At 46.1% G+C, this 26,481-nt stretch overlaps 1 protein-coding gene across 2 annotated transcripts in view; it reads right to left on the reverse strand.

Annotated features, from left to right (window-relative positions):
- MED12 (mediator complex subunit 12) overlaps window positions 1-26,481 on the reverse strand; it is a 35,009-nt gene that overhangs the window by 7,016 nt on the left and 1,512 nt on the right. For both annotated transcript variants that reach the window (XM_072334643.1, XM_072334642.1), the window contains exons 3-38: window positions 26,045-26,236; window positions 24,209-24,368; window positions 22,764-22,939; window positions 22,388-22,498; window positions 21,755-22,009; window positions 19,507-19,653; window positions 19,125-19,224; window positions 18,551-18,687; window positions 17,751-17,882; window positions 17,252-17,378; window positions 16,406-16,635; window positions 15,881-15,961; window positions 15,481-15,654; window positions 15,001-15,145; window positions 13,954-14,072; window positions 13,661-13,804; window positions 12,761-12,924; window positions 12,404-12,535; window positions 10,793-11,020; window positions 10,456-10,600; window positions 10,076-10,196; window positions 9,290-9,391; window positions 8,463-8,576; window positions 8,099-8,262; window positions 5,087-5,266; window positions 4,836-4,907; window positions 4,403-4,563; window positions 4,151-4,312; window positions 3,954-4,065; window positions 3,632-3,721; window positions 3,073-3,182; window positions 2,436-2,571; window positions 1,995-2,156; window positions 1,060-1,437; window positions 595-745; window positions 193-398 (exon numbers count right to left, since the gene is read on the reverse strand). In XM_072334643.1, the coding sequence (XP_072190744.1) occupies window positions 193-398; window positions 595-745; window positions 1,060-1,437; window positions 1,995-2,156; window positions 2,436-2,571; window positions 3,073-3,182; window positions 3,632-3,721; window positions 3,954-4,065; window positions 4,151-4,312; window positions 4,403-4,563; window positions 4,836-4,907; window positions 5,087-5,266; window positions 8,099-8,262; window positions 8,463-8,576; window positions 9,290-9,391; window positions 10,076-10,196; window positions 10,456-10,600; window positions 10,793-11,020; window positions 12,404-12,535; window positions 12,761-12,924; window positions 13,661-13,804; window positions 13,954-14,072; window positions 15,001-15,145; window positions 15,481-15,654; window positions 15,881-15,961; window positions 16,406-16,635; window positions 17,252-17,378; window positions 17,751-17,882; window positions 18,551-18,687; window positions 19,125-19,224; window positions 19,507-19,653; window positions 21,755-22,009; window positions 22,388-22,498; window positions 22,764-22,939; window positions 24,209-24,368; window positions 26,045-26,236 (5,520 nt within the window). The remainder of the gene's footprint in view (window positions 1-192; window positions 399-594; window positions 746-1,059; window positions 1,438-1,994; window positions 2,157-2,435; window positions 2,572-3,072; window positions 3,183-3,631; window positions 3,722-3,953; window positions 4,066-4,150; window positions 4,313-4,402; window positions 4,564-4,835; window positions 4,908-5,086; window positions 5,267-8,098; window positions 8,263-8,462; window positions 8,577-9,289; window positions 9,392-10,075; window positions 10,197-10,455; window positions 10,601-10,792; window positions 11,021-12,403; window positions 12,536-12,760; window positions 12,925-13,660; window positions 13,805-13,953; window positions 14,073-15,000; window positions 15,146-15,480; window positions 15,655-15,880; window positions 15,962-16,405; window positions 16,636-17,251; window positions 17,379-17,750; window positions 17,883-18,550; window positions 18,688-19,124; window positions 19,225-19,506; window positions 19,654-21,754; window positions 22,010-22,387; window positions 22,499-22,763; window positions 22,940-24,208; window positions 24,369-26,044; window positions 26,237-26,481) is intronic.

Genomic DNA, 26,481 nt, shown 5'->3' on the forward strand with positions numbered 1-26,481 from the left:
TCACTCACAGACACAAATCCAACAAAGCCAGTGGCAAATACAGAGCTGCCCAGAGAAACAGACATGAGGGACCCTTCTCCAGGGTAAAAAGGGAGACAGGATTGGAGAGTTAGCAGCTAGACTGGACACCCATAGCAAACAGCTAGGGCTGGCTGTGCTGTGGGGGCTACCAAGAGCACAGCTCTGACATACCAACTTTGCTTGAAGTTGCTGCCTCAATATCTGTCCCTGGGACACTGGAGGCTGTTGTCTGTACACTGCTGGCTTGTAGGAGGGGTCAATGCCCATCATGCTCCCCATCCCTGAAGGCAGAACCCCACTGTAGGGAGGACGACTCTGAACAAGTTTCCCCAGCGGCATGCGCACGGGTCTGTAGGATGTATCCAGGCGAGGGCCACCTGGAAGAGGAAGAGGAGCAGACTGAATAGTCATGTGCTGTTGTTAAGCCTTGGAGCTTCAGAACATCTGTTCGTCAATACATCTGGAAATAGAGCAGGCAGGAGGGGCAAACGCGTGTAGGACCATCTCAGACAAAGAGTTCTTACACGAGGTTCCCACAGAGATGCAACACACACCTCTTTCCTGCACACCTACCTGCTGGAAGAGGCTGATTCTGGGCATAGAGACCCACTGATGACTGTCCATATGCCAGCCTAGACATAGTGCTTCCTGCTTGGTGATGCAAGAGATCCGTAGGCATGCCAACTCCATATGAAACCCCTCGGCTGGGACCCAACACAAAATCCTGCAAGGAAAAGAAAGGAGTAAAAAAGATCAGCATGCACTGTGAACTCATGAATGGATCGAGAGCAGGGACTGTTCACAGGAGGAAGCCTGGATTGCTTGAGCTGGAAGCCTCCTTTCCACCCATCAGAAATTAAGGAAATGTTTGCACTGCCCTGGGCTAGCAGGAACAGCATTAAAGCTCCCAAACTCCCAGGCAAAACTCACATTTTATCTTCACCACTACTGCTCTGCAGCTCCCTCAGAAGGGAGGGCTCAGGGCTAAAATATCAGGGCTGGACACAGGAAATCCATACGTGTTGGACAGTCCATTACCTCACTTTTGCTGGCAGACTGGTTGCGTTTCTTGGCTTTGCTCTGTTTCTTCTTGCGTTCCTCAGTTGAAGTGGCAGGATTGGAGCTTGTTTTATCAGCCTTGCTTGGTTCCACAGCCTTCTTCTCTGGCTCTAAAGCCACAGGTGTAGGAGGCTCCTCCTCTTCAGGGGGCAGAGGCAATGGCTCCAGGTAGTAACTGCGGGGCTTGGGTTTTAAGTGTGTGTGGTACAGAAGAAGCCTCTGCTGCTCCTCAAATCTAGACACCCTGCGGTCCACCCGGACTGTCCCAAACCATCCCCAGGAGAGGGGAGCTGAGTGCTTTAAGCCCTCAAACAGATCCCAAGGGGAAATCTTCTGCTTCGTAGAGACTTGCAAACCCTTTAAAACAAAAGAAATAAGAACCTCCAAGACTCCGATCTTTCTCCTACCACAGGAAAGGACACTTCCATCAGACCCCACTCCACGTATCCCAGGAAGAACAGAACCGAAAACCAACAAAACACAACAACCACCAAGACAGCCAGAGCTGCTCCTCCATGTGGCAATACAGCCGTTTCTAAAGCCCTTCATCAACAACTGGCATTCTCCTTCATCCCACCTCTGCCAATCTCCTGCAGCACGTTGGTACCACCCGTTAAGTTGCGTGTCAGGGATTACGGCTCTTTTTCCTTCACACAGCCATGATTGCAAAATAAAAGTTTAAATAACTTCTCAGACCGTAGTAGCCTGCATTGCTGAGCATTAACACCCAGCTCTGCCCTTTTCAGACATAGTTATGCGCCAGCTTGCCTGCGTGCAGCCAGCCATTTCAGGCTTGGCAGGCAACAACGAGCTGCATACTGATGCCTCCCAAGCAATGAAGACTCAAGGCATCAGAGGACAAGGCAGCACCTGCCCTAAGGAGCCGTGATGGAGTCAGCAAAAGCTCCACGTACCTCCTTCTTGAAGATGGAGTCAAAACCAGCTATTTTATTGCCTTTGGTGTCAATGAGGGATCCCTGAGGTTCGCAGGTGATGACATCCCGGGTCTGCTTGGGCAGTGGCAGCAGCTGTCGCACCTTCTCCAGGCTGTCAGACTGCCGGTCCCCCAGCTCCTTCTGCACAAACAGAGCGGAGAACTCTTCAACAACTCCTCAGAAAAACAAACAAAAAAACCCAACAAAACCAACATCCAAATCCCACCCGTGCTTCTGCTGCTGTCAGCCTCCACCTCTGCATTACCTGTCATCTTTGCCCGAGGCCCACAGAGCCACCAGGGCAACCCCCACTGCTTTTCTAAACAACAGGACCAGTACTATGTGAGAGACAGATCTCTGCAGAGCAGGATGGCCACAGCACAGCATGCAGCTCCCTGTACAGGACGTGGTGCCCCTCACCCTGAGTTTCTTGACAAGATTCATGTATGCCCGCTTGTTCTCCTCCATGCTGCCCTGAGAAATGCTGGACATATCAGCAGCCAGGGTGCCGTTGATGAGAACACTCAGCATGTCCAACACAGTGGTGAAGAGCTCACTGTTGGTGAGAGCAGAAAGGTCAAAGTCACAGAAGAATCAAAGTCTCTGCCATCACAGTAGCACCAGACACTACTAGGCTGCTAAGAGCACTGCATAAAGCCAGAAGTACTGAGTGCTCTTCAGACTAGTCTCCCACGCTAATCCTCCCTTTGGTTACACATCACAGGGTGTCCGTACTCCAGTCAAAGGAGATACTGCAGATTAAGACTGGCCTCCTGTCCACCCAGTCAACTTATCCAAAGAGCAAGTCCAGGCCCAGCTCTCCCCTGCTTATCTCTCTGCATCTGGAAAGCAGAGTTTGCTCTGAATATGTCAAAAGAATACAGTTGGAATCCTGGACCTAACTCATAGCCTGTTATTACTCCAAAGTCTCTTTAAGCAGTCACACTGCTTCCCAGCAGCACCTACAAAGACAGCTAGCTTACACAAGAAAAGGGGTCATGCTAATGACTATCACCCCTTAGGAACCACATGGAGCAGAATTCAGCCAGAAAGTTACTTGTTCGACTGCATGTCCACGGTGCCACTGCTGATGATGTCCAGGAGAAGCACAGCCCATTCAGTTGTCTGCTGTGTACTGCGCTGAACTGTGTCAAACATCCCTCCCACCTGGTAGAGAAGAGTGGTTTATTAAAATAAACACACCAAGAAGAAGCACTAAGACTAAAAAACACGCAAGGTGCCTAAATCAGAGCAACTCAGGTGCTACAGGACTCCTCCTGAGGGCTCAAGGAGACTGTAATCAGCAGTACAAACCTCAGACACAAGTTGTCATGCTGTGGAGGAGCACCAAAGCATTACAACAAGAAAGTAATACTGTGACTAGTCTGAATGGCACATCTCTGAAATGAAGATCACGGTCGTGGATTTCATTGTGGCCCAATGGAACGAGGAAGTTTTTCCACAATTCCTATACCACTCCAGGCTCAAGGCCCTGTGGCTGTAGGGCTGACCCCTGCTTCAAGACCATTATAGCCCCCCCCACTGTTTGTGTGCTCAAAAAAAAAAAGGAGGAGGAAAAGAGAGAAAATTCTTTACTCCATATGCAACTTCCTCACCAAATTCAGTCGTAACTTCAGGGCCTCATGCATCAGCTGCTTGGCTTTGCAGTCATCTTGGTACTGATCTTCTCGCCAATTCGTAACAATCTAGGAGATTGAGAAGAGAGGACAGACCTCAGTTGCTGTATGTTTAGAGAAGGCAGCTTGTGCTTTCCGGTGACCAGAGAAGATGGTCAACTCAAGCACCCTCTACTAACCAGGGTAAGACCTTTGACTTTTTGGGCACAAAGAAAGACAGACAATGTTACCAAGGACAGCAGTCTGTCTGATAAGGAGTGTGCCCTTGAGGAAAGCGAGAAGAGAAGTAAGACACACTTACCTGCTGGACCTGACTGTACAGAGAGGTGAGGAGACCCTCCCGCTGCTCATCCTGCCCCTTCAAGCAAGTTAGCACCAGCGACAGAAATGGCTGCTGGCTCAGCAGGGACATGCTGCAGAGAGAAGAGCAATGTAGCTATGCTGCCAGGCTGTGGCATCAGCACAGCAAGCACTGCCTGCTCTTTCCCCAGGACTCACCTCTTCTGCTTCTGGCGGTCCCGCTCCTTGCGGGATGACGACCCCAAATGTTGTCCTTTCTCCAGTTCTTCTCCAGCAGCTTTCAGCACATGGCCCTGCACTGATGTTGGGAGCTTGGCAATCAGCGGGGCCACCAGCCACACTCCTGATCTCTCCAGAGAACTGTGATAACGAAAACAAGAAAACCAGCTTGAAAACCAACCTCTATGCAAACTTGTCTACAAGGCAGCTTCACACTGGGACTACACCTACCTGAGGATGGGTTTGGATTTGTTGCTGGCTGGGGTAGCACTCGCTGAGCTACTGATATTGTTGACTCCATTGCCAGCAGAACTAGCAGAGCTGGTCTCTGCTGACTGCTGGAACACCTCAATAGTGGCCTTGGCTATATTTTCTAACAAAGAGTTCATCTCCTGGAGATAGGAAAGAAAAGAGAGTCAAGTCCTGCTAAGTCATTGGTACAAATGCAGATTGCCAGCTTGCCCATGATTGCTGTTCTTTGGGTCTGACTCCACATATCCTTCTCAGGCTTGGCATTCACAAGCCAGACTCATGAACGCACCACTCTTCATTTTCTCCCTGTTCTTGCTTCTATCAGGTCACTAACCCACCTCCTCACAAGCAACTACTTCAACACTGGCAACACACACACAGCCCTACACGGTCCCACTGTGCAAAAACTCACATTATTCGCAGTCTGCTTAATCATGAGCTGCAGCTCCAGCGAGGACTGCCTCATGGTCCACTGATCCAGGTTCTGCAATATTCACACACTTCACATGAATATTTACCACAGTTCAAGCTACATCCCCAACCCGTGCCCTCAGCTCCCATGATAACAACTGCCAGAACCCCCTCAGAGTGGTGGACTTCACTATTCCAGTTCTAGAGTAGGCAATTACTAGGACATTCCAGGACTCTGTCAGGAGCCCATACCTGTAGGATGCGTTTAATCCTCTGCCGCTGAGGATTTTCTCCTTCCTCATTGTCCAGCAGTCGGTGTGGATAACAGATGAGCTGCATCAGCCTCTGGGCCTGTGTGCTGCTCAAGACGGGATCCTGCAAGTCATTACTGTCTTCGCAGAGAGACTTCAGACATCGCTCACCTACCCACTCCTGCAGGATGAAGGCAGCATTAGAAGATGCTCATGTCTCATGCCAAACTGGTGCTTCTGCTTTCAATATCAGATAGATGAAAGGAAAACATCAAACTCAAAAGAGCCTTATCAGTACGCAATAATGTCGGGTAATTATCTCTCTTCATGAACTGTACTATCCTGACTCAGCCGGCATCAGACACGGCACAGCAATCATAACAAAGAAACATCAACTCTGACAAGTCAGCAGTGGAAGAACACAGTAGCTGCTGTTTCTTTTGATAAAGCATGAGTGTGATTTGACACTGCACACTCACTGCCATGCCCAGACTGCATCAACACTGCCACTTGCTCCCAAAGGTCAGAAGAAATCACTTAAATTTATTTGATCTATTTCTTGCATAGCCAAGTCCTAGAACTGTACTGAATGAAGTAATTCAGCAGCAGGGCTGCAGCTAGGGTGAAACTAGAAGGTGTCTTAGGGAAAAGCAAACCTCTTAACTCTCAAAGGGCAACAGAAAACACACTGCTGTCCTTAGTGAAGAGCATTCACCTTGCTCCTTGCTGTCTGGGAAGGGAAATATCTAACTGAATGCAAGGTGTTTATAAAGTCACAAATTATGAGAAGGTGGACAGGAAACTATTACTGCCAGCCTCTCAATTTCAGTGGGCTGCCTCTGAATGTATTGTCAGGTAGCAGTTTCCAAAACAAAGGAGGTAGGTACTTCCTTACATAATTCATAGTTAGCCTGAAGCGTTCATTATTGCATGATTTTTTTTCTTATTGAAAATCAATTAATCTCATTAATGAAAATAAAATCTAGAGAGAACTACTACATAAAACACTTCTGCAGCAGGACGGTAAGCCTAAATCAGAGAATTCTTCCACTGAGAAGGGAGAGACTCAGCACTAAGTAAAGCATGAAGACTGGGGAAGTCTCTGACTTGAAAACCTCATGCAAGCACAGCTTAAGAGTTGAACGACCTCATCACAAAGTTTCTGCTTTGCCATTACGTTTGGATTTGCTGATCCTCTTCCAGTGCCCATCACACTTCTTCCCTCCACTGTCATTATATACCATTCTTCTTCAAACCTCTCTTCTTTGTGCATTTAATACATACATCATTGGGAAGACCCATTCTGCCCCTTGCCTAGCCTTCTACAGGAATTCAGCGGGGCTCATCTCTAATCCATTTTTTCTTGGGATAATCTCACAAGCCAGTATGAAGCCAACTACTACCTCTGTGCTCAGAAGACCACCAGTCTCTTTCTCTCCAACATTTCTTTATAAGACAGTCACCTCCACAGGCTCTCTATTACTGAACCGGAGCCCTTCACCTCTCTTCACACGGGAGTGCACTGTGAAACCTTTTTCAAGCATTATGGACAACTCTACTACCCCAACCACCAGACTCAAGTTAGCAGCTTTGACTCAACCTCCTTCTCGGTTCATACTCTCAACAATGTGGCTTATCACAGCTCTAACAATCTTTTCAAAGGGTCAATCGTCCTTACATTTACTAATCTGAACAGACTAAAGGGCAGACTAGCAGTTAGGTCATAACAAATCATTAGCGCCTGCAGAAATAAGTTAAAGGTTTAACAATCTACTTCTCTACCCCACCCTCATGACTAATAAAATATACGACCGAATATGAGATGCAACAGTTTCTGAGTTTGAGACATCACCATCTATGGCTTAAGGCACCTGACAGCCATTCCAGAATTGATACAGTGAGTTCTGGAGCATCTCCTGCTTGCACTGGAGGTGCTAGCGATAAACATATCATTTCACTTACCCTTCATAGCTCTATAGCAGGAGCTCTGGCACAGTCTGCTGGTACTTACTGGTGTCTGCTCAAATACTTTTTCTTACATAACCAGTTCTGCCAGCAATTGGTAGGTAACTGGCACGCTGCTATTCCCTCCCATACACACACATTCTACCTGCTGGGAATCCTTCATACATAGGCTAGAATCAGCAAGAGAAAATCTACCTCTGTGAATGTTATAGTCAGATTTCAGCAGCACCAACTATGCTGTATTCATGCTCTTAAACACACAGCCCCAATTCTTCCTTGGAAGCCGGTAACATTGCTGTAGAATGAGCCATTTAATAAACAACTGCATCACAGAGCGTGAGCACAGCACCACACTCAGCAGACATGCATTTCAAACTGCAGCACTGCATCTTTCCTGCTGATATAATAAATCTGTAACCACAGCCAAAGATACCCTTCAGCACCTGTTTTCATTAGGTAGAGGTAACAGACTTCCCAGTCAGCAACCAAATATCTCACCAGCCAAGTTCCACTTCTTCAACTATCATTTTCCCAAAGGAACAGCATTACTGATGTTTTCAGAATAGGGATGAGCAAAAGATATTTGGTTTTGTTTCTTTAATTAACTGAACAGGGCACTGCAAAGCCCAGGGATACGTTAACAGCCTAGCTGCAAGCAACACTTAAGCTGCATTCCGAGAGGCACAATTTATCACTTGAACAAGCTGTCTTTCTTAAGCTTATCTTCTTTGCCTCCAGCACACATCTCAGCAAACCGCTCCCAGCACTCCCCTCCTTGGACAAGAGCCTTGTGCTGTTGCCAGAGTAAAAAGGGATATGCAGTCCCTGCATACTGCAGCACCTAATTCTTCAGAGCTGTTTCCTTTTTTTCTCCCCCACTCCCTTTTGTATTGGTGAGCAATCCTTAGCGCCATCACCTGGCAGAACCACATACAGCTCTTTACTGATGCTTCCCAAATACCTGCAAAGCCCAAAGTGCAGAAAGCCAGACAGGGTGCATCTGTCCGCAGCAGGGATAAGGACAAGCTCAGAGATGGGACAGACTCACCTGTTGGCAGATGCTCCTCAGTACATACTTGGCATAAATATCCAGGCTAGCTGTTTCCACAGTTACTACTCGACCACCAGCCTTCCTGGTACCCAGCTCATCATCCATCAGATCATCGACACCTCCAGGGTGGGAAAAGCCAGAGCCTTTCAGTTCTGCATCTCCTGCAAGGAAAAGGCAAGCATTACTTAGCCATCAATGCCAAACCTAAAGCCTGAGCTTTTGAAAACTTCCTGCAGTCAGCAATCTCTCTGCACACACAAGAAAGCAGATCCCACCCTGGTCTTCTATACAGCCAGCACGTCTACCCCTATGTAAAAAAGCACCATCTCCCACAGCCTCCCCAAAACATCCAGGTACACACCCAGAACAAAGACAGCCTTCAGAACTGCAAAGACTGCTCCATCCACAATACGATTCTGGGAGGCTGCCAGTAAGTGACGGTCACAAGAAGAACGGATTCCCACCGTGGGTTTGTCTGCAAAGAGGACAATAGGGAAGGGCAATACTCAGGAAGAAAGAAAGGCACAGACTCCAGAGCTGCTCTTATTATGCACAAGCCAGTACCACAGAATCAGACTCGGAGAATCCCGAGGCTAGTCCTTTTTTCAGCTGTAACATGGGGTCAATTTAATTAAGCTTCACGCAGCACAGTGCCAATCATGCCATGACAACTGAACCATGAAATCCAAATGGGCAGCGGTGCCTGTGACATGAACTCCAACAGTACCCTAACCTAGAACATGGGTTGGATTTAGAGATCTGAGCTATAAAGATACTGATGAGGAGCCAAAAACAGCTTCCTGGACTGGTTCCATCATCAGACAAAAAGGGAGTGATGTAAAATAACAGCTTCTGGCACCAAGCTAAGAGGGTCTACAATGCTCTAGACAAGAAAAAAGAAAAAAGTGATCATTACTCTAATGGCTCAGTGACAGCAAAGCCACCTCTACTGGTGGGTTACTGGCCTCCAGAGCCTCCACCCCCAACATGCCAAGCTACCACGGAGTGACATAAATGGAAGAATATTGTTCTTTGTCCTCTGCAGAAAGCAGTGTATGAGGCTTTGCCTGCTTCATTCTAAGCAGGCAGGTCATGATCTCTAATCATAGGGTCCAGCATCTCTTTTCTTGGGGTGTGAGAGCCTCAGTACTTTCACAATAAAGAAAGACTTCACTTTCATTCACTTACTGCCATCTTGCTGGCATGGGTTCAGCTGCGGAGTCTTAAACAGATGGAGTAAAATCCGGCAGGTCAAACGTGCTCCTGGTTCAGAGTCCTGTTCACTGCAGGCTATGTAAAGAAAACAGTCAACTGAGATTTCTTAAGTGCTGGGACAGCTGACTCTGAATCCAAAAGCTATTCATAGTGCACTGCCCTGGAGCAGCCAGTTGAGAGGCTGCAGCAGCTTTATTGTATTTGCAGATAGGGAGCATGTGCAGCAATTAGCATGCAAGTGAGCAAATACATCAGTATTATCCCCAGTGACACGCACTGCATTCTGCTTGCTCCATCTTTCCTACTTCACCCTGTCAGAGCTTGGATGCTGCAATCCCCTGAGCAAACTGGGAAGGCTGGTGTCAGAATGAGGCAGAGTGGCTTTGGCACTATGGGCATCAAGTGGTCAGCTGGCTGCTGTAGCCAAACTGCTGACTTGAATCTCACCACAGCAGCAGGAACTGCTCTGCTGGAATTCAGGGCTGAGTGCACTGGTCAGGCAGTGTAGCTGAACACATCAGCCCACACTGAGTTCAGCTTTTGCACAAACTCCAGATCACAAAAAACTTCAGCATTACCAGCTTCTGAAGAAAAGGCCAGAAACTCTCTAAAGCAAAATATTCAATTCTCGAGTACTAAACTATACTATAAGAATTGGAGGCAAATTTCACAACTACAGGGTTCACTAAACATTCAATAAGCACAGTCTCTTGCGTCAGCATTTGGAGCAACATCTGCTTGCTGTAGGGATGCACTTACCAGCATTGAGGAGTGAAGGGATAGCAGCACAGCGAATGAGGTCCTCCAGCAGCAAGCACTGCCGGGCAATGAGAATGGCAACAAAGGTGGCCAGGGAGTCATGGAAAGACAAGTCACTGACCTAGAAGAGATCAGCCAGTGATCACAACAGATTCTCATTCCTCATTCCCTCCTCTAACTAGGAGCTATCAGAGGAAGCTCCCATAACCCCAGGATCAGCCCAGGCTGCAATAAGCACCAAACGGTAGCTCTGGCATTCAAAGCCTTTTCCCTGTTTTCAGAAGGCAAAGCTTCCATCCCTTGTTCATTTCCACCTCCTCCCGATGGATCCCTTCACTCCCAATTCACTTCCTTTCCCCCTTTCAAATGTTTGCACTTGCATCAACATTGCAGAGGAGATCATTGAAACCACAGGTCCCATTATTGGAGGAACAGCACAAAGCTTTAAGCACACCCAGCCACTCGGCGCTTAGAGACTTGCAGTAACCAGTCAGTTCAGCACACAGGATGGCGATGTCATTCACCCTGTTAAGTAAATAAATAACAAAAAAGCAGGTCAACACTGCTACTCAGGCACACAGCTGGGGAGTGATTCCCTAAGGCACCTCAGCTTTGGCTCCTTCTTCCTTTCTCCCCAAGACAGCCAAACAAAGGCTACTGTCTTTCTTTATCCCCACCTAAAGATCTCAAGAGGACCATGAAAGCTCTGCTTCTTACCTGTCTGGATCATGGTGCCCCACACACACGTGCATAAGTGCATTACAGACAAAACTGTAGCGGTTTGCTGGGTTTTCATTCAGGCTCTTGCCCAGGTTGGTGTACGTGAAGTTATGTGCAGATGGATTTTCAATAGTGTCAATCATGAACTCTGGTTCCCACAGCATGTTGGAATCAGATGGCTCAACGTTGCAGTAGATTGTGTTCTTCACCTTGGAGCAGAAGTCACTAAATAGGATAAGAAAGAAGATTAGGTGCACAGGAAAAAACCCAACCCTGTTTCCAGTGAACTCTGGTAAGCAAAGCAATCCCGTGTAAGATAAGCACAGCCTTGGGCAAGATTGTGTGGAGATCAGTTTGTACCACAAAGACTCACCCAGATGAGGTGCTTCTTTATTGTGAGAGTACTTGGAAGTTACTGAGAGGGCACACTGTGCACAGCATGAGAATGGGTCATTCCAGGTCAGACTGGAGAAGCATCTAGCTCAGCCTTTGGTGTCCACACAGCCAATGCCCAGAGGAGTTTTTAAGAGCAAGACAGGCACGTTCAAACCACATTCCAAACCACCTCTCATCCATCCACACACCACCCCACAAACCCAAACTTACCACGTGCTTTTTGGAATCAGGCTCCCAAAAAACAAAAGGTACAATCGCACCATGATTTATATGACAGCCCAACGATACCCTCCATTCTGCTCTCCCATTTCTCCTCAAACAATAACTAACATTTCATTTGCTTTTTGACTGCTCCTGAACACTGAGAAGACGTTTTCACTGATGTATTTACCACAATCACAAGATCATTGATCTGAGTGGTAATACATATCCATTGCTCTGTAGGGTTAGGGAGGCAAGGAGGATGATCCTATGTGCATTATTTTGCCTAATGACACTAAATTTCATCTGCCAGTTTATCATCCAGTCATCATTATTGGGCTCTACTGACTTGCAGGCACTTTGAATTTCACGTGATTGATAACAGCTATATCAAAAACTTTGATATCAGCATTCATACAACCTTTGATATGCTGAAGAACACAAGCACTAGCAGAGTCCTGTGGGGCTTCTTCAGAGAGGCATCACCCTCAAAAATGAAACTTCTTCCTACTCCTTGCCTCAACCTCCAGTCTATTGTTTGCCTGCAAGAGGACATTCCCTTTTATCTGTAGCTGTTTACATTAAAGGCTTGCTGAATAGCTTTTGGGAATACAGTTACACTGATATCGTGTTTCTCATTTCCATCTGTGTGATGGCTGCTGTGCAGAACTCCAGTGCACTTCCTCCTGCTCTCAATTCTGTCAAAAAAATACTTTAAAGGCGCTCAGCAGCCAGGAGCCCAACCAGCCCACACCAAGGCAAAAGCAACTCTCACAGCCCCTCAACAGGGGTAACACCTGAGGTTAGATATCCCTGCCAAACGCCTGCACTGAAACACTAATAGAGAGCAAGGGCTGAGGGAAAAGACAAAATAGGCACTCATCCCAAAACTTCTGGTCCCTACTGAGAGCATCTCTCAGGCAGTTCTACCAAACAAGATCACACACAAAGCTTCACACCAAGGCACTACACTAGCAAGCATCCACAGCACTCCACCTGTCTCAGACTCACCTAAAAAGCTCCCCAAATTTACTTTTGAGGTGACTGCAGGAGGTATACAGGTCGTAGAGATAGGCCAGGATACAGCGCTCTGCTGAGGAGCCATCCGAGCGGTTCATGCCATGTTTCACCACCCCACACAGACTGTAGAGAGACAAAAAAAGCTGCAGCAACATAACAAGAAAATCTGAAGGAATACAGACTCATTACACAGAGTTAAGAGCAGCAGTGCTAACTGGACAACAAATCCCTTTCCCCTCAAACTCTGTGAGCTGAACCCTCAAGCATAAAGCTGCTGCTTCGTAGAACAAAGATACAACCCTGCCCTTTATAAGTCCCTTCCATGTGATGATGGGAAAGTCCCCTTACCCTTCAAAGACCTGAGCCATCTGGTCCTGGTTCAGTATAAGGCAGGAATGGTAGTGCCGCAGCACAGCCACGATGCACAGGCACAAGCTGGTGGTGTAGCTGCCAACAAGGTCGGAGGATTTCAACAGCAGTTCTGCCTCCACCACGCTCAGTTCATTCAGCAACTGCACCCAATGACAGAAAAACCCTTCAACAGCCACAGGGGTAAGGAATGGTCAGAGACGGAGCATATTCTACAGGGCCTGCCAGGGAAAGGGACTGGCATGCACTTTCTGCCTAGAGATGTGACCCTGGAACAGTTAGTGCTCAGCATTCAGGCACAGTGTCTCAGGCAGTACAAGAGCAGGCCGGTGCCTGGGTGTCAGAGATACGGCCACAGATGGTAGCAGACAGCTTTTCCTGGTACTTCTGTCCTGCACAAGATGGAGATTCCACCTTTTTAAGGCTTTTAATCTCAATTCCATTGGCAGTCACAGCAAGGCTTCACAAACTGTCAAAAGTTTATAAAACAGCAACAGAATTTTAGCAGGAACTGGAAGGCAGCCTGTGCTGTCACACACCAAGGATCCCTCCAGGAGAGGAAGGCAGGAAACTAGCCAGAGAGAGACATTCCCCTCCTCACTCAGAACAAGGCCTTGCTGAAGAGGTGCAATGTTAATCCTTTGGGAACAACCCTGAAACCTTTGGAAGAATAGTCGTTGCAATAGGGCACATAAGACTACCTGCTGCAAACAACCCATTCCTAACAGCTGCAGCCCAGGAGAACTGCAATGACTATCAGTTCTGACCACCTCCACAGGTCAGAGAACCCCAAAAGAAGCCCAGCTATCACAGCACGTATCTCCTGCCTTTCAGGCTGATGAACTGATTCCCCAGGGAACACTTCAGCACTGTGCTTACCTGGATGGCAAAGTCGATAAGACCACTGATATTGAGTGAATACTCCATCAAGTCAAAGATGAACTGCACATGCTGTACCAGAGGCAGGTGGTAGGACATGCCCAAGGCAAAGCTGGTGATCTGTTCCAAGACATTGCGGGATACCTGCAAGCGTAAGGTGACACACTGTGCTATTTCCCCTTGCCGAAGCCCCTCCAGCAGACCCATCACCTTTTCCCTGCAGGAAGCTGTCCTCAGTAACAAAGGGACTCAGTCAGGGCCCAAAGAGGACAGCAGCCTTGAAGGTTTCATACCTGAGATGTGACTTGGTGCTGATCAAAGTGAGAAAGGTGCTGGAACTTTGCAAAGATATCTTCAGCTGTTGGGAATGCTTCTGGCTTGCTCTTTTTCCTCTTCTGGCCTTCCTCTCCACCTACAAAAATTGAGAGGACCAGAAAATAGTATTGGACTACCTTCCTCATCAGAAGAGGAATAGACATCAGTCATCAGCACATGCCAGGCCCTCAGCAAGACCAGCCACTACCAAGCAGCACGATCAAAGAACCTGATCCTCCACCCATAAGCTGATAAGGACCACTCTGCATTCACAACAATAAACCGTCAAGGAAGGAATTTCTAGCCAAAGAATGACAGCAGGGTTAACATCTAGTTTATCCCGAGTGAAGGGGGAAAATATATTCCCCCCCATTTAGAAGAAACACTGACTCCCTGGTAAGAACAGCTGTTCTGAACTGGAGATGGCTCAGCCCGAAACTGGAGATGGCTCAGCCGTTAGAGAATGCCACCTTTGAAGAATCACACCATGTTTCAAGTTGGCTTTCAAGAATCAGACCAACAAAAAGAAAAGAAAAAAAAAAATCTGAAGCTAGATTCTCAATCAATAGAAATTAGAGGTTTCCTAACGGTATTGACACAGCTATCCAAACCTGCCACCCTAACCAGCACGCTTAGCATAACAGCACACACTACACTGAATCGGGGTATTTGCCTAACATTCACAGGCAAAGCTCCTGCTGCTTTTGTGCAAAGATTCAAATGGTAGAGCTTAAGAAAATGAAGTTTGAAAATGCCACGTTTTTGGCCAGGGTCTCACTCTGAAACTGACACGACTTAAGCACCTACTGAAGAAGGGAAATTCAATGAAACACATCTAGGCAGGAGGAAACAAATCTTATTTGCTGCTCATTATTATTTGAGAACAGAGCACCATCCCAGACAGTCAGTGACTGATACAGCCAACCAGGCACTGCAGATCATATGAAATCCTGTCATTGTGAGACTCCAGACAAAGGAGGCAGTCAACTGGAAAGACTGGAAGGAGAGGCTCAAGCAATACTGACCTGTCTCTGCAGTACTCTTTCTGTTTAAAACTTTTAGGATGTCTTTGGTTATTTTCTTGATTGTATGCCGAGCATCGTCCCGTTGTTTTCCAACCCCAAAAAGAACTACCAACCGTTGGTTACATTCATGACTGCATGATTCCTCCTGGGGAACCAAGAGAAAGAACTGCATTAGCAACTATCAAGCTGAATGCTTTAATCTTGTTTCACATCTGGATCTCATAAAAGCAAAGAGAAAGCTTCATCTCAGAAGCTGCTCTGGGAGTAAGCAAAGAGGTGTCTTAAGTAGTTCACTCTCCTGCAGCAATGCAGAAGAACATGACTGCACTCCTCACCCACCCAGTAACTGAACAGAAAGAGATCAGGTTCAACTCTGTTCAGTCAGGTTCATGCTTACAGTAGTGCTGCAGGGAAACACAGCAGCCTGGTTATCAGAGCACAAGGCAGCAGCAGGAAAAGGGTTACGAGCAGGTCTCATACCTGAGGAATAGGAAAGTGTGTTGCATACTGGATATGTCGAGGCTGGTCATACAGAGATGCCAGCATTCCTTCTGCAGACTTGTCCTTCAGCAGAGGCTTTGCTTCCTTTTCAGGATCTGGTTTCTCAGGGGAAGGGCTGGCTTTAGATTCACAATGCATTGGAGGAGAAAACATCTAGAAAGGTGCAAGAACAACAAATCAGTTAGGGAACGTGGTCATGCCATAATTAGGACATGTGAAAGAAGCCAAGAAGAACGTTTCACGGTGTCTGCTACCTTGCAAGTTAGACACTTCCAGCATATTGGCTCTATGGTAAAGAGGGAGAACCCACACATGTCCCTGGTGCCAGCACAACATACTGATCTGCTTATGAGTAGCAGGCAAAAAAGCAAGCACATACCGAAAAATCTGTCTTCTCCATGTCATCAAAGATCGTGCTGGAATTGTGGTCAATGTCCATAGGCTCAGAGAGACCCGTGTCCTGAGAACAGACAGAGCAGCTTTACATCTCAATAATACACCAGGAAACAAGACAAGACTCATTTACTGCAGCACCCCACTTCCATGTTGGACAGTGACAGCAGTTTGCCAACAAAGATGATGCCTGGCAAATGAAACTCAGTCAGAATCACATATGCTACAAACACCTGACACACAGACCCGCCTTGCATAGCACCTGATATGCTGCTCAGAGTAAGGTTTTCCTGTCTACCCTGTTACATTCTGCAAGACCTTTCTACCCACTTAGAACACAAGCCTCTACTTTTGCAACTGAAGTGCTAAGGAAATAGCTTGGGGAAATGAGAAACATGAGTCACTGGTACATCTTCCAGCAAGCAATAGCAAGGAGTCTACAAAGCTGATATGAACGGAGAAGCAGATCAAGAGGAAGCGCATAAAAGAGCTGTGGATCTTGTATTCTCACCTCTAGCTTGATCCCACTGCTTCCTTCTGTCTCCTTCCTGTCATGCTCCTCAGCAGGATCATCAAAGGGTGAGGGAGGACGAGGTCCGTGAGAATCCATGGCAAGATCACCCCGGGAGATGAGTGTGCACATGTAGATATTGTGAGAGAAGACATCATGTCGGATTAGCTCACAGAACAGCAGCACCAGGTTAAAAAACTCCACCTTCTCATTCTCCTTCCCAGGATCAGCTGAAAGGAGAGCAAAGACAGACAGAGCTACCAGAGTTCCTCCATAACACTAAGAGCAGCAGCAGACACCACACCTATGTCCACAGAGAAAGTGTTTCTAGAGATCTCAATACGCTAAGTGACGGATACACAGTTCTGAGACTGCTGCAGAAGTCAGAGCCAGAACGCCCACCTTCAACAGGTGGCAAATAAAGAAGTGAAAACCTCTCCATTTAGAGGTATAGGACTTTAGACTGAAAGTGCCATCCCTGGGTATACAAACACACAGTCCCCCACATCATTCAGAACTGTATCCTGCCCCCTTTAATTAATCTGCTTGTAATAATTACACTAAGAGGTTACTTCAGAGCTTTGTCACTTACAAGTTAGAAACTTCCATCTAGTTCTCAGCCCAAATTAACTCCAAATTAGCCTATTCTCATTTATTCTTGGTCAACATTCAGCTAACAGAGGGGCTTCTGCATTGCCTTCCTCTCCAAAGCATGCTCTGGATTGCAAGGAGGCCAGATAGATAAAATGGGTACATCCAGGACTTACAGAAAAACATCATACTAGGTCAGAATTTGCAAAAGAAGGAAAGCTAGAAATGATGAGACTAAAAATTCTTATTACATACTTAGCATAGGAGCTTGAGTGTCAAGGAACTGCATAAGAACATCCTGAAAGACAGGGGCACTGGCTGCTGAGAGAGAGCCTGACGAGATGGAGCCTTTCTCATCCACAACTTCCGAGTCCCCACATCTCTGCAGAAACAGACAGAAGTACCAATCACTGCCCCTGAAGAGAAACTCAGTGCTCATAAACTCAAAAAAAAGAAGCCTGCAAGAGATTATTCCTAGCTTGCACTTATGGGAAAGCTATCACACAGGTTTCTGTAAGTTATTTTATAGTCTCCAAGCATGCAGCTACTCCTGCACCATAAGCACCTGACTGTCTTCAGAAGCATCCAAAAAATGGAACAGAGAAAACAAAACTTATGACCTGGTTTGGGTTAGACAGAGCAAATGCCACAATTAACAGTGCAAGCATTAAGAGGTTGATCAGCCTTTGGTTTTCATTGTTGCAACACACTGCTCTGCTTTACTGCTTCTAGTCTTCTAGGAATAAGGATTTACCTCAGCCTCTATCTCTGCTTGACGCTTCTCCAGGAGTTTGGCCACAACCATAGCCCTGTGGCGCCCGGAGCGTTTATAGCTGACAGCCCATTCACACAGCAAGGCCACCACTGCATCGTCATCCGGGGAGATCTGGTGAGATGGAAGAGCTACTGTGAGAACGTGAGTCAAAAAGAAAAGGTGGGTAGCCCAAAGGCCTTTGGCAGGATGTCACAGACAGCCCACATTTGGTACAGCACAGCTTAAGTTTGTACATCCCTGTCTTCCTAGCATGGGGCGCAGATGTCAAGGTAGAGCCTTCCTCTGCTTTGTCTCAGTTTGACCCCAGTTTGCAGCAAGGGGTAATCCACATCTTTTGGCAATATTGCAGATGCTGGCTTTGCTTTAGAAAATCTGCTCTTTCAGCAGCATATCTACAAAGTGGGAATCTTAGGCATAGAGTGAAATACAGTTTTTCAAGAGCATTATACCAAATATGCAAACTACCAGCCTTGCAGCTCACTTCCAGAAACTAATGCAGCGAACAACATAAATAGGTCACTCTCTTCAATTAGCTGTATGGACTGTCTCAGACTCACGCACATTTGTTAGCATACACTTAGACTAGCGCACAACCCCTCACTGTCACTTCAGTACCCCCCCCAACTTAAAGCAGCACAAAATTGTTTTCAACAGGATCTGGATCTCTTGGCCATAGGCCATCACCAAGTCAGCTCTCGACAGACAGGACAGTAACTATGAAATATAAGAACACAGCCAATTTCAAGACAAGGCCCAGCAGCAAAGTCCCAAGGTGGTACCTCATGACTGTCCTTGGTTGGACCCAGCCCAAAAATTCTGTTATATAAGGAATCCAAAGAGTTGCTGAAGTCAGATCTTTCAAAGCTGTGACTGTCCAGAACTTCTAAAGTGTGCAAGACACGGCCAATGGTGAAACCTGTAAGAGAAAAGAAATTCATGTTTCCCAACTGCTACAAGAGTCTCTTCAGTAAAACAGTTTCTGAGAGCTCACTGCTCAGGAGACTGCCTCAAAAAAAGCTGCATCAGTCAGGAAAGGATCCATCTAGCTTAGTATCATGTCTCTCAGAGGCCAGCAGCAGATGTTAGGGGAAAGCATCAGAACGTGGCGTGCATAACAAACTACAATCCTCTGGCACAAATTTCCAGCTTCCAGTAACAGATACTCCTGCTATGCTCAGGGAAACCGACCCACTCAAGATTCTGTACTAAAAGAAGATCTGTTTGGTTCTTTTCACGGCTGACAGTGAATATCAAAGCCAGCACATAAGAAAAATAAAGAAATTAATCAGACAGAAAGCTTACAAGGACAACCTATAGAACAGGGGAGAACAACTTTAACCTACAGCAAGTTACCTGCTGTGGTTTCCTGACACTTGTCAAAGGACCAACGAACCTCCACAGCTTGGCCACGTTCTTTTATCTGCTGCTCAATTTCACGGAGCTTTGCACGAACCTAGAAGCACCAGAAATGTGTAAACATTCAAGAGGACATCTTAGAAGTCCTGCATAAAAAGTGATCATAAAACAAAGAAGGCAACAGTAGTTCTACTTAAGTTTAGATTTTGCCCATCTTCCAAGGACACCACCTTGCTTACTGTGGAATGGGAGCAGTTAATTCCCTGGGAGTGCGACAGCATCTCTGCTTGCGCTCATCACACAACACAAAAAGAAAACCCTGGAAGAGCTACAACACAGCTATGGACCACCAGATCTCCCTTTTCTGAAAGCTGCTCACCTGCTGCGTAAAGGCTGAATTCCCTCCTGGCATGGGCAAGTTGGATGGGGCTATAGGCAGGTGGTCCAACGGAGAGCCGGTCTTTATCCTGCTGTCAGTCAGCGAGTAATGCCACACGAGGGCACTTGGGCAACACAAAATTATACTCTGCAACAAACAGACAATTTAGTATCATTGAGCAAATCAAGGGCAAAACACTCAAAGTTAAACTACTCTCTGCAGAATCACATCCTTATCCTACTTCCCAGGTATTCATCATGTTACATTTACTATTTTTTCAGTTTTTGTTAGGGTTTTTTTTTGGTGGTGGTTGTTATTTGCAGCTTTGAATGAAAAACTCTTCAAGGTAAAGACTGAAAATAGAAAGGAAAAGACTCCAGAGTGGAGTTCCAGGTTATCCACAAGCACCAGCGCTTCTCTATTGATCTCCCTGCTGCTCCTGAACAGGTTATTTTCTTACAATTCACGCTGTCAACACACAGGCCAACTCTCCTGGCCCAAGAGCAACATTTACATTGCTGACTTCAATCCTCATCAAGCACCAAGTGTGAGAAGAAAATTGAGTCAACAGACCTACATTCATTCCACTGTAATATTCAATAATGATGATTATAACAACAATACTCTTGTACATTTTCATTCTTTTATGATCTTGTACAGACACCCACACAGACGGAACTTCACTGAATGATTTTTAGGATACAGCCCTAAAACCTTTGGCTCATGAGAAGCCAGGCATTCAGATGAACAACAAAGGCTGCTACAAACACTCCAAGCAAAGAATCCATCAACTCTCTGAGACATCTGAACAGAAGGTAGTATCATACACCCTTAGAAAGGCATGTTTCCAGCTTGACTTCACCCAGCTCCAGCTTCCAGCTATTAGATTTTATTCTGCCTTAGCCTTACTTACTATCTGCGTATCAGAAAAATCTGTAGATCGTTTCTCAGATAAGCTCTTCTGATATCTAGTAAATATAACCCAATCCTAATTAAGTAATTGCAAATTGAACTTTGTAAAAGCAGGTTGTATACAAGCTTTACATCAGCCAAACCTTGGAGGTGTATACATACTCACGTTTTCCCTACAGTGAGCTTCCAAACACAGGACTTTCACAATCAAAAAGCAATGCTTTACCATACAGAAACTAGAACAGTAACATTTTAAAATGAAAGTAAGAAAGGCTTAGCAGAAATACAAAGGGGTTATTTATAACCCCCGCCTTGCTCTCTAGACTCTTACAGAAGGAATCTTACTTCTAGTCAGCTAGGAATTTTCTTTCTATCCTCTTTGTGAGCTGGCTGGCTGCTTCTTGATCCTGTCAAGGGCTCCCTGAGCTCAGTTTTTCTGTTGAGCTGCAGGCTCCCAAGCTCTGTGCTTTCTTCCTTTCCACCTCCTGCTTCATCCTGCACTCTCTGGAAGCTTCTCTGCTTTAACATGCTCCTTTCCTCCCTTGGAAGGGGACAATCTCCAGTGCTTGTATAGGGATCCACCTGACCATGCAACTCCCCTCGAAGGAGAAAAACACAAAGATGAACAACTACACTGAACAGATCTCACCTATCTCCCCCTGACACAAAGTACACCATTACACAATAGTATTTGCCCTCCAAACATAACTATCATTGAAACTTCAGCAACCTTGCCCTTTTACTGTGAGGCAAGGCTTAATTCCAAGTATAAAGACCAGAAGTTCAGAGTCATGCCTTTTCATAGTCAGCTGTCACTTCTGACAGTGTGATCTGGCTCACCAGTTAAAATTCCTTCATGTAAAAAGGTGGGAGAGTTGGTCTTTTCTGTTTCTGTTTCTGTTTTGGTTTGTTTGGGTTGACATTTTTTGTTTTGCTGGTTTAAAATAAAATTACCAAGTACTGCTCTTCATTTCTGGCACAACTTCATTTCCTAGCTGACAACTTGTTAATGACACACACACAACAGTAAGAAAAACATCCTTTTCTCTCTTACTCTCATTTCTACAAAGCATTCCCAGCCATGTGAGGCACATGTATACAGAGCAAAAGGCTCTGCTCTTCTTACACAAGTCAGTCAAGGGCATCACTGCTGCACTGTAGTCTGGAACTAACACTGTAACACATCAGCAAACACTTGCCCTTTGACAACTCACAGCTTGAAGCTTCCACACTCAGGAATTTACCATCTCTGGCCGCAATGATTTCTTCCTGTGATGGCATACAATATGAACTGTTCCTGCTGACCTTGCTGTCATCAGCTACTACTCAGACCTACCTGGAGGATGCAGCTGAGCCCATACACCACTGGTCGGTGCTGGGGGCACAGCAGTAAGTCGCTAAAAGGGCTGGGAGGAGGATTCCCTGTAGCAGGCTGAGGGGTGGGAGTTGAAGGAAGAGCATTCCCCGTCTGCGTAGACAGGATATGGGGTGGGTGCCCACCAGCACCATCCAGCTGCATAGCAAGCCTGCGGGTGCAGAAGTAGGCCAGACGTCTGGACAGGTAGGCAGACTGCACAAACTCTCCAGAGTACTATAGGAAAGAGCAAGGTAAGAAAGTCCTCATTACAAGCAACACTGGAGAAATCCCTGACCCTCCCAATATTGTATATGGTGCACTACTGCTTTGTAGCAGCGCCAAGAGTCCAACTATCACAGGTACAACATGGGCAGGGATTACCAGGTTTAATGAAGGGAAACAGAGTGCAGGAGAAATAAAAAATAAAATAAAAAAAATAATAATAAAAAAAAAGCAGGATTAAAAAGAAGCCCTTGCATTAACTAGGAATGATACTCCAGCAGAAGGACACTCCCTAGTATTTACAGTATACAACAGCTGACCAACCCTTAGTCAGGAGCGTACTGACAACAGACACATCAGTGCCCTCCTGAAGCAGTGTGTGTTTCTCACCCGCAGCAGCAGGGGTAGAAGCATTTTCAGGAATTCATCCTCTCCTGATCGTATCTTCTCAAAGCACTCAAGCACCCACGTCAGGAACTCATGCCGGTCCAGCATGCCATCCTGCACCAAGACAGAGGTAGAGCAAATAGACAAGAGATGAAGCTACACTCAACCAAGGTAACATGGAGTGGCAGCAACCACTTGCCTACTGATACCAGAAATAACTCTAGAGATTTGCACAATTCTGTATTGCTCTTGTGAGCTCCGAGCTACATTAACCCATAGAAATCTATTCATAGAAAGAGAACCTTGGGAAAAAAGAAATCATTCTGCGTACGCTCCCTAGTCCTTTCTGCTCACACACACAGCCCCCACAGCTCCTCACCTGGAACATGAACATGGCAAGTTTCTCGTTGTAGTCCCACTGCTTCAAAGCTTGTTCCACCTCCTGGGGCATTGGCCCAGCTGGTGACCCACAGCTTTGCCCTGGGAGCTGTCTGTAAAACTCTGCGATTTTCTGCAGCTGTTCCGACAGGTACTTGGTGATGATCTGAGTCCATTCTGGAGAAATGAAACAGGTTAGCAATGAGTGCGGCAGCGAACAGAAGGAGAAGAACCGAGGAACGGGCTGGTGTCCAGGTGGGAATCCAGAGGTGCTCCTCTCACATGAGAACAGTGAAAGATAAAGAAAAGCGTCACATACTAACCTTGCTTTTGGACAGGGAGCAAAAGTGAGAAAGGGGCAACCACAGAATAAATAATGCAAGAAAAAAGGCCTGAGTTTGGGAGGTGGGGTAGGAATTTACTTTGTACAAGAAAAGATGTGAAGACCCATTTCTTGACATCTGTTATTGAGAATCAGCAAGCAGACGAGATGCTTTCCAGTACAGAGCAGCATTAAGCCAGCCTGTTTGAGCATCCTCAACCACCTGCCAGACTGCAGGAACACTTCAGCTCTGACTCATTTTCAATCTATTTCAGATACAAGTGCAAACCTATGATCACCTTTTTCTTTTTTTTTTTCCTTTAATATTATTTTTTTATGAAAATCTAACTATACAAGAGAGAAACTCAGTGCATGAAATGACAGCGTGATTAGAATCCTCCATGACAATGCAGGTGATAGAAACAAACAAGACAAAACATACAACAGCTTACAGGGTCAGCAATTGGACAAACAAACAGGACAATGAATGGAATCAATATAGCCAACAAAGCCATCAGCATTCAAGCAGCCCATGTAATTTCTATACCAGAGATAAGCAAGAAAGAAAATGATAATCTGGTTGCTAATGCTGCTTTTCAGGGGAGTTTGGGCAGATCCAGTGGTGACAACCATAAGAATCAGAAAACAGGGAAGCCCTCCTACACTGCAGCAATCTGGAATAGGCCAGAATGCAAAGGATGTCAGGTGTGGGATCCAGCAAGGCTTCATAAAACTGGACACACAAACATGGAATAACATGATGTCATTTTTTAGGAAACATACTCAGCTACTCGAGAAGAGGATAATCAATTATAGTTAAGTGATTGCAGTTGCAGTCTTTGTAGGGTAAGAAAAGAGGTCACACAGCAAAGGAGCACAGCAGAACTTAACAGGGAGTTTAGAGAAGAAATGGGAAGAACGAAGTAGGCTTTAAGGAGCACTTCTTGCTGCTAAAACTTATATTTCAACAAAGCGCTCTGCTGTTTTAGACAGTTTTGCACATTAAAACACCAGGATTTATCAGCAGAAAACAAATTCATGTTGATTTCCAGGTTACTTCCTACTGTTCAAGAGCAGGTTGTGCAGAGAACACCTGGAATGGACAAACCACACAAAGTGCTTACCGATAAAGGGATCAATGACGTGCCGCTTTTTCACCTTGGTTTCTGTGATGGCAGCATAATAGGCACAAGTCATTTTGATGAGCCAGGCTGCCCTCATTACCGGAACGGTGTATTTTGCCAAATAGCCAAAGACCTCTTCCTTCTTGCTAAAGATGGGTACCTGTAACAACAGAGCGGGGGGAAATCACAACCACGAATGTGAACAGGAATCATTCCACTTCAACCCCATGCATCGCATGGATTGCCACCTGTGCAGGGGAAAAACACACTGTGCTGCTCTGCATCTTGAGGGAATTCATCTTTGGTCAGATAGCAACAGCACCAGAGCAGCATTTCAGTATAAACAAACACAAAGCAAAACGAAAGAAGACAAAAAACATAAATACATCACTGTAAATCCTCACTGTGAATCCTGCAAACAGCTTTGAGGATATCCTCCAGAGATGACGTAAACAACTACAAAAGGTACAGGGTAGGGACTGAGTCAGAAGCACAAGCATTTGCTGTATGGGGTCTGATTGAAGAGAGGACTCTTCATTTTGTAAACAGAACTGAATGGTTACGAAAGGCTTGTAATATCACAAGAGGCCAAGACGGTGAGAATCAGGGAATGGAATACCACGGTGGGAAGGAATTCAATCATTCAAGATTGAAAATTCAAGATTTTGGAGAATATCAGTGAAATCATCAAACTGTGGACTCGCAGAGCAGGAATTAATAACACATCACAGAAAGAAGTCCAGCAGTGGAGCTCACTTTCGTGGGATGGAGGACAGAAGCATGGATTTGATCACAGAAGTCTGAGACACAATCAGAGAGCAGGGACACACTGGGTAGGTATTTCAAGTTCCCTAAACTACCTATTGTTGAACTACTAACTCACTGCATTTCTTACATTCTTCCCAGTTATTCTCTGCTGACTCACAGACACAGACTGCTTGGCTACCAGCTGCAGCTGTTTTTGTGCCTACAACCATGAAAACCAAAGGAGTGCAATGCAGGAAACTGGCAGAGACCTCCAAAGTCTTACATTCTCACAGTGACCTCAGGACATCGACAGCCAACATACAAAGGGACTAAGTTTCTTAAGAAATAAGATCGTGGGGAAATCCAATGATTTTATTTTCCCAAGGCTGACACAGAATTCCAAGGGTCAGGCAGGCTCCAGCTGCTACACTATGCTCTCTGCCACTATTTTGCAACTGCAAATTAAGTCTTTCCACAATACAAAGTAGATTCCTAGGCTCCTGCTTACAGGCTCACCCTGGAAGACAGTCAGCTCTCCTTGTTATCAGGCCCTAAGAAACAGCAGAGCAGGACCCTACCTCTCTACTTTACAGAATTCAGGGCAGCCAGGGCATGGTCTGGCCCTGTGTCCCACAGACCAGGAACACTTTGTGGTCTGGTCTCAGCCAGGCTAACGCACATACTCCTCTCAGCTTAAAAACAGCAACACACATCACTGCAACAGAAATCTGGGAAGTCCCTCAGCTGATGATTTCCAGTAATACTATGATTTTTGAGAATTTGTAAACCCCTCCTCATCTAAACAACAGACCAAAGGCAACAGCAGCAGCTCTTCTGAAGCAGACCAGAGCTTTAAGGTGAATCGGTCACACCACACAAGCCAAGAGACAAAGATGAACCCAACCTCCAAATAAGAAAGGGCCAGTTTTTTGAGTGAGGAGACCACAAGCAGTGCAACACACACCTCAGGGATGCTCTTTAAGCAGAACGCTTCGAGAGATTTAGAAAAACTCCTCCAAACAGCAATCAAATACTTCAACACCGAGCACGGAGACAGCGCCCTGACAAACAGCCTCTCCTGTAATGTACCTTCTTGGCGAGGTGAGTGAGGGGCTTTGTTCCAGCTAGATCCGTGAACCAGTTGTTTATGGCACTCTGTGAACGCGCTGTCACCAGCCAGAAGTTGTCCTTCTGATTCACCTGGGGTTTCCTTCTTCCTGTGTCTGGCAGCGTGTTGCACCGCAGCTTTTCTGCAATAATACTGCTGAAGTTTGAACTGATCTGGAGCAAGAAGGGGAGGAGAAAAAAAAAGGATGAATTGCATTTTGTAGCTCAGTGATCTTCTCAGTGTGCTTCAAATTCCATCTGAGCTTCCAACCAGAAGTCTCATTGGTTATGAGCTTCTGAAACACAAAAAGCCACGAATAGTTTCCTTTGTTATAAAGAACGCTTCAGAAAATCATCGAGGCTGGCAAAGCTCTCTCAGATCCCCAAACCCACCCCACCATGCCCATCACCACATCCCT

The sequence above is a fragment of the Excalfactoria chinensis genome, chromosome 4 (genome assembly GCF_039878825.1).
Source record: "Excalfactoria chinensis isolate bCotChi1 chromosome 4, bCotChi1.hap2, whole genome shotgun sequence".
In the NCBI taxonomy this organism is placed as follows: domain Eukaryota; kingdom Metazoa; phylum Chordata; class Aves; order Galliformes; family Phasianidae; genus Excalfactoria; species Excalfactoria chinensis.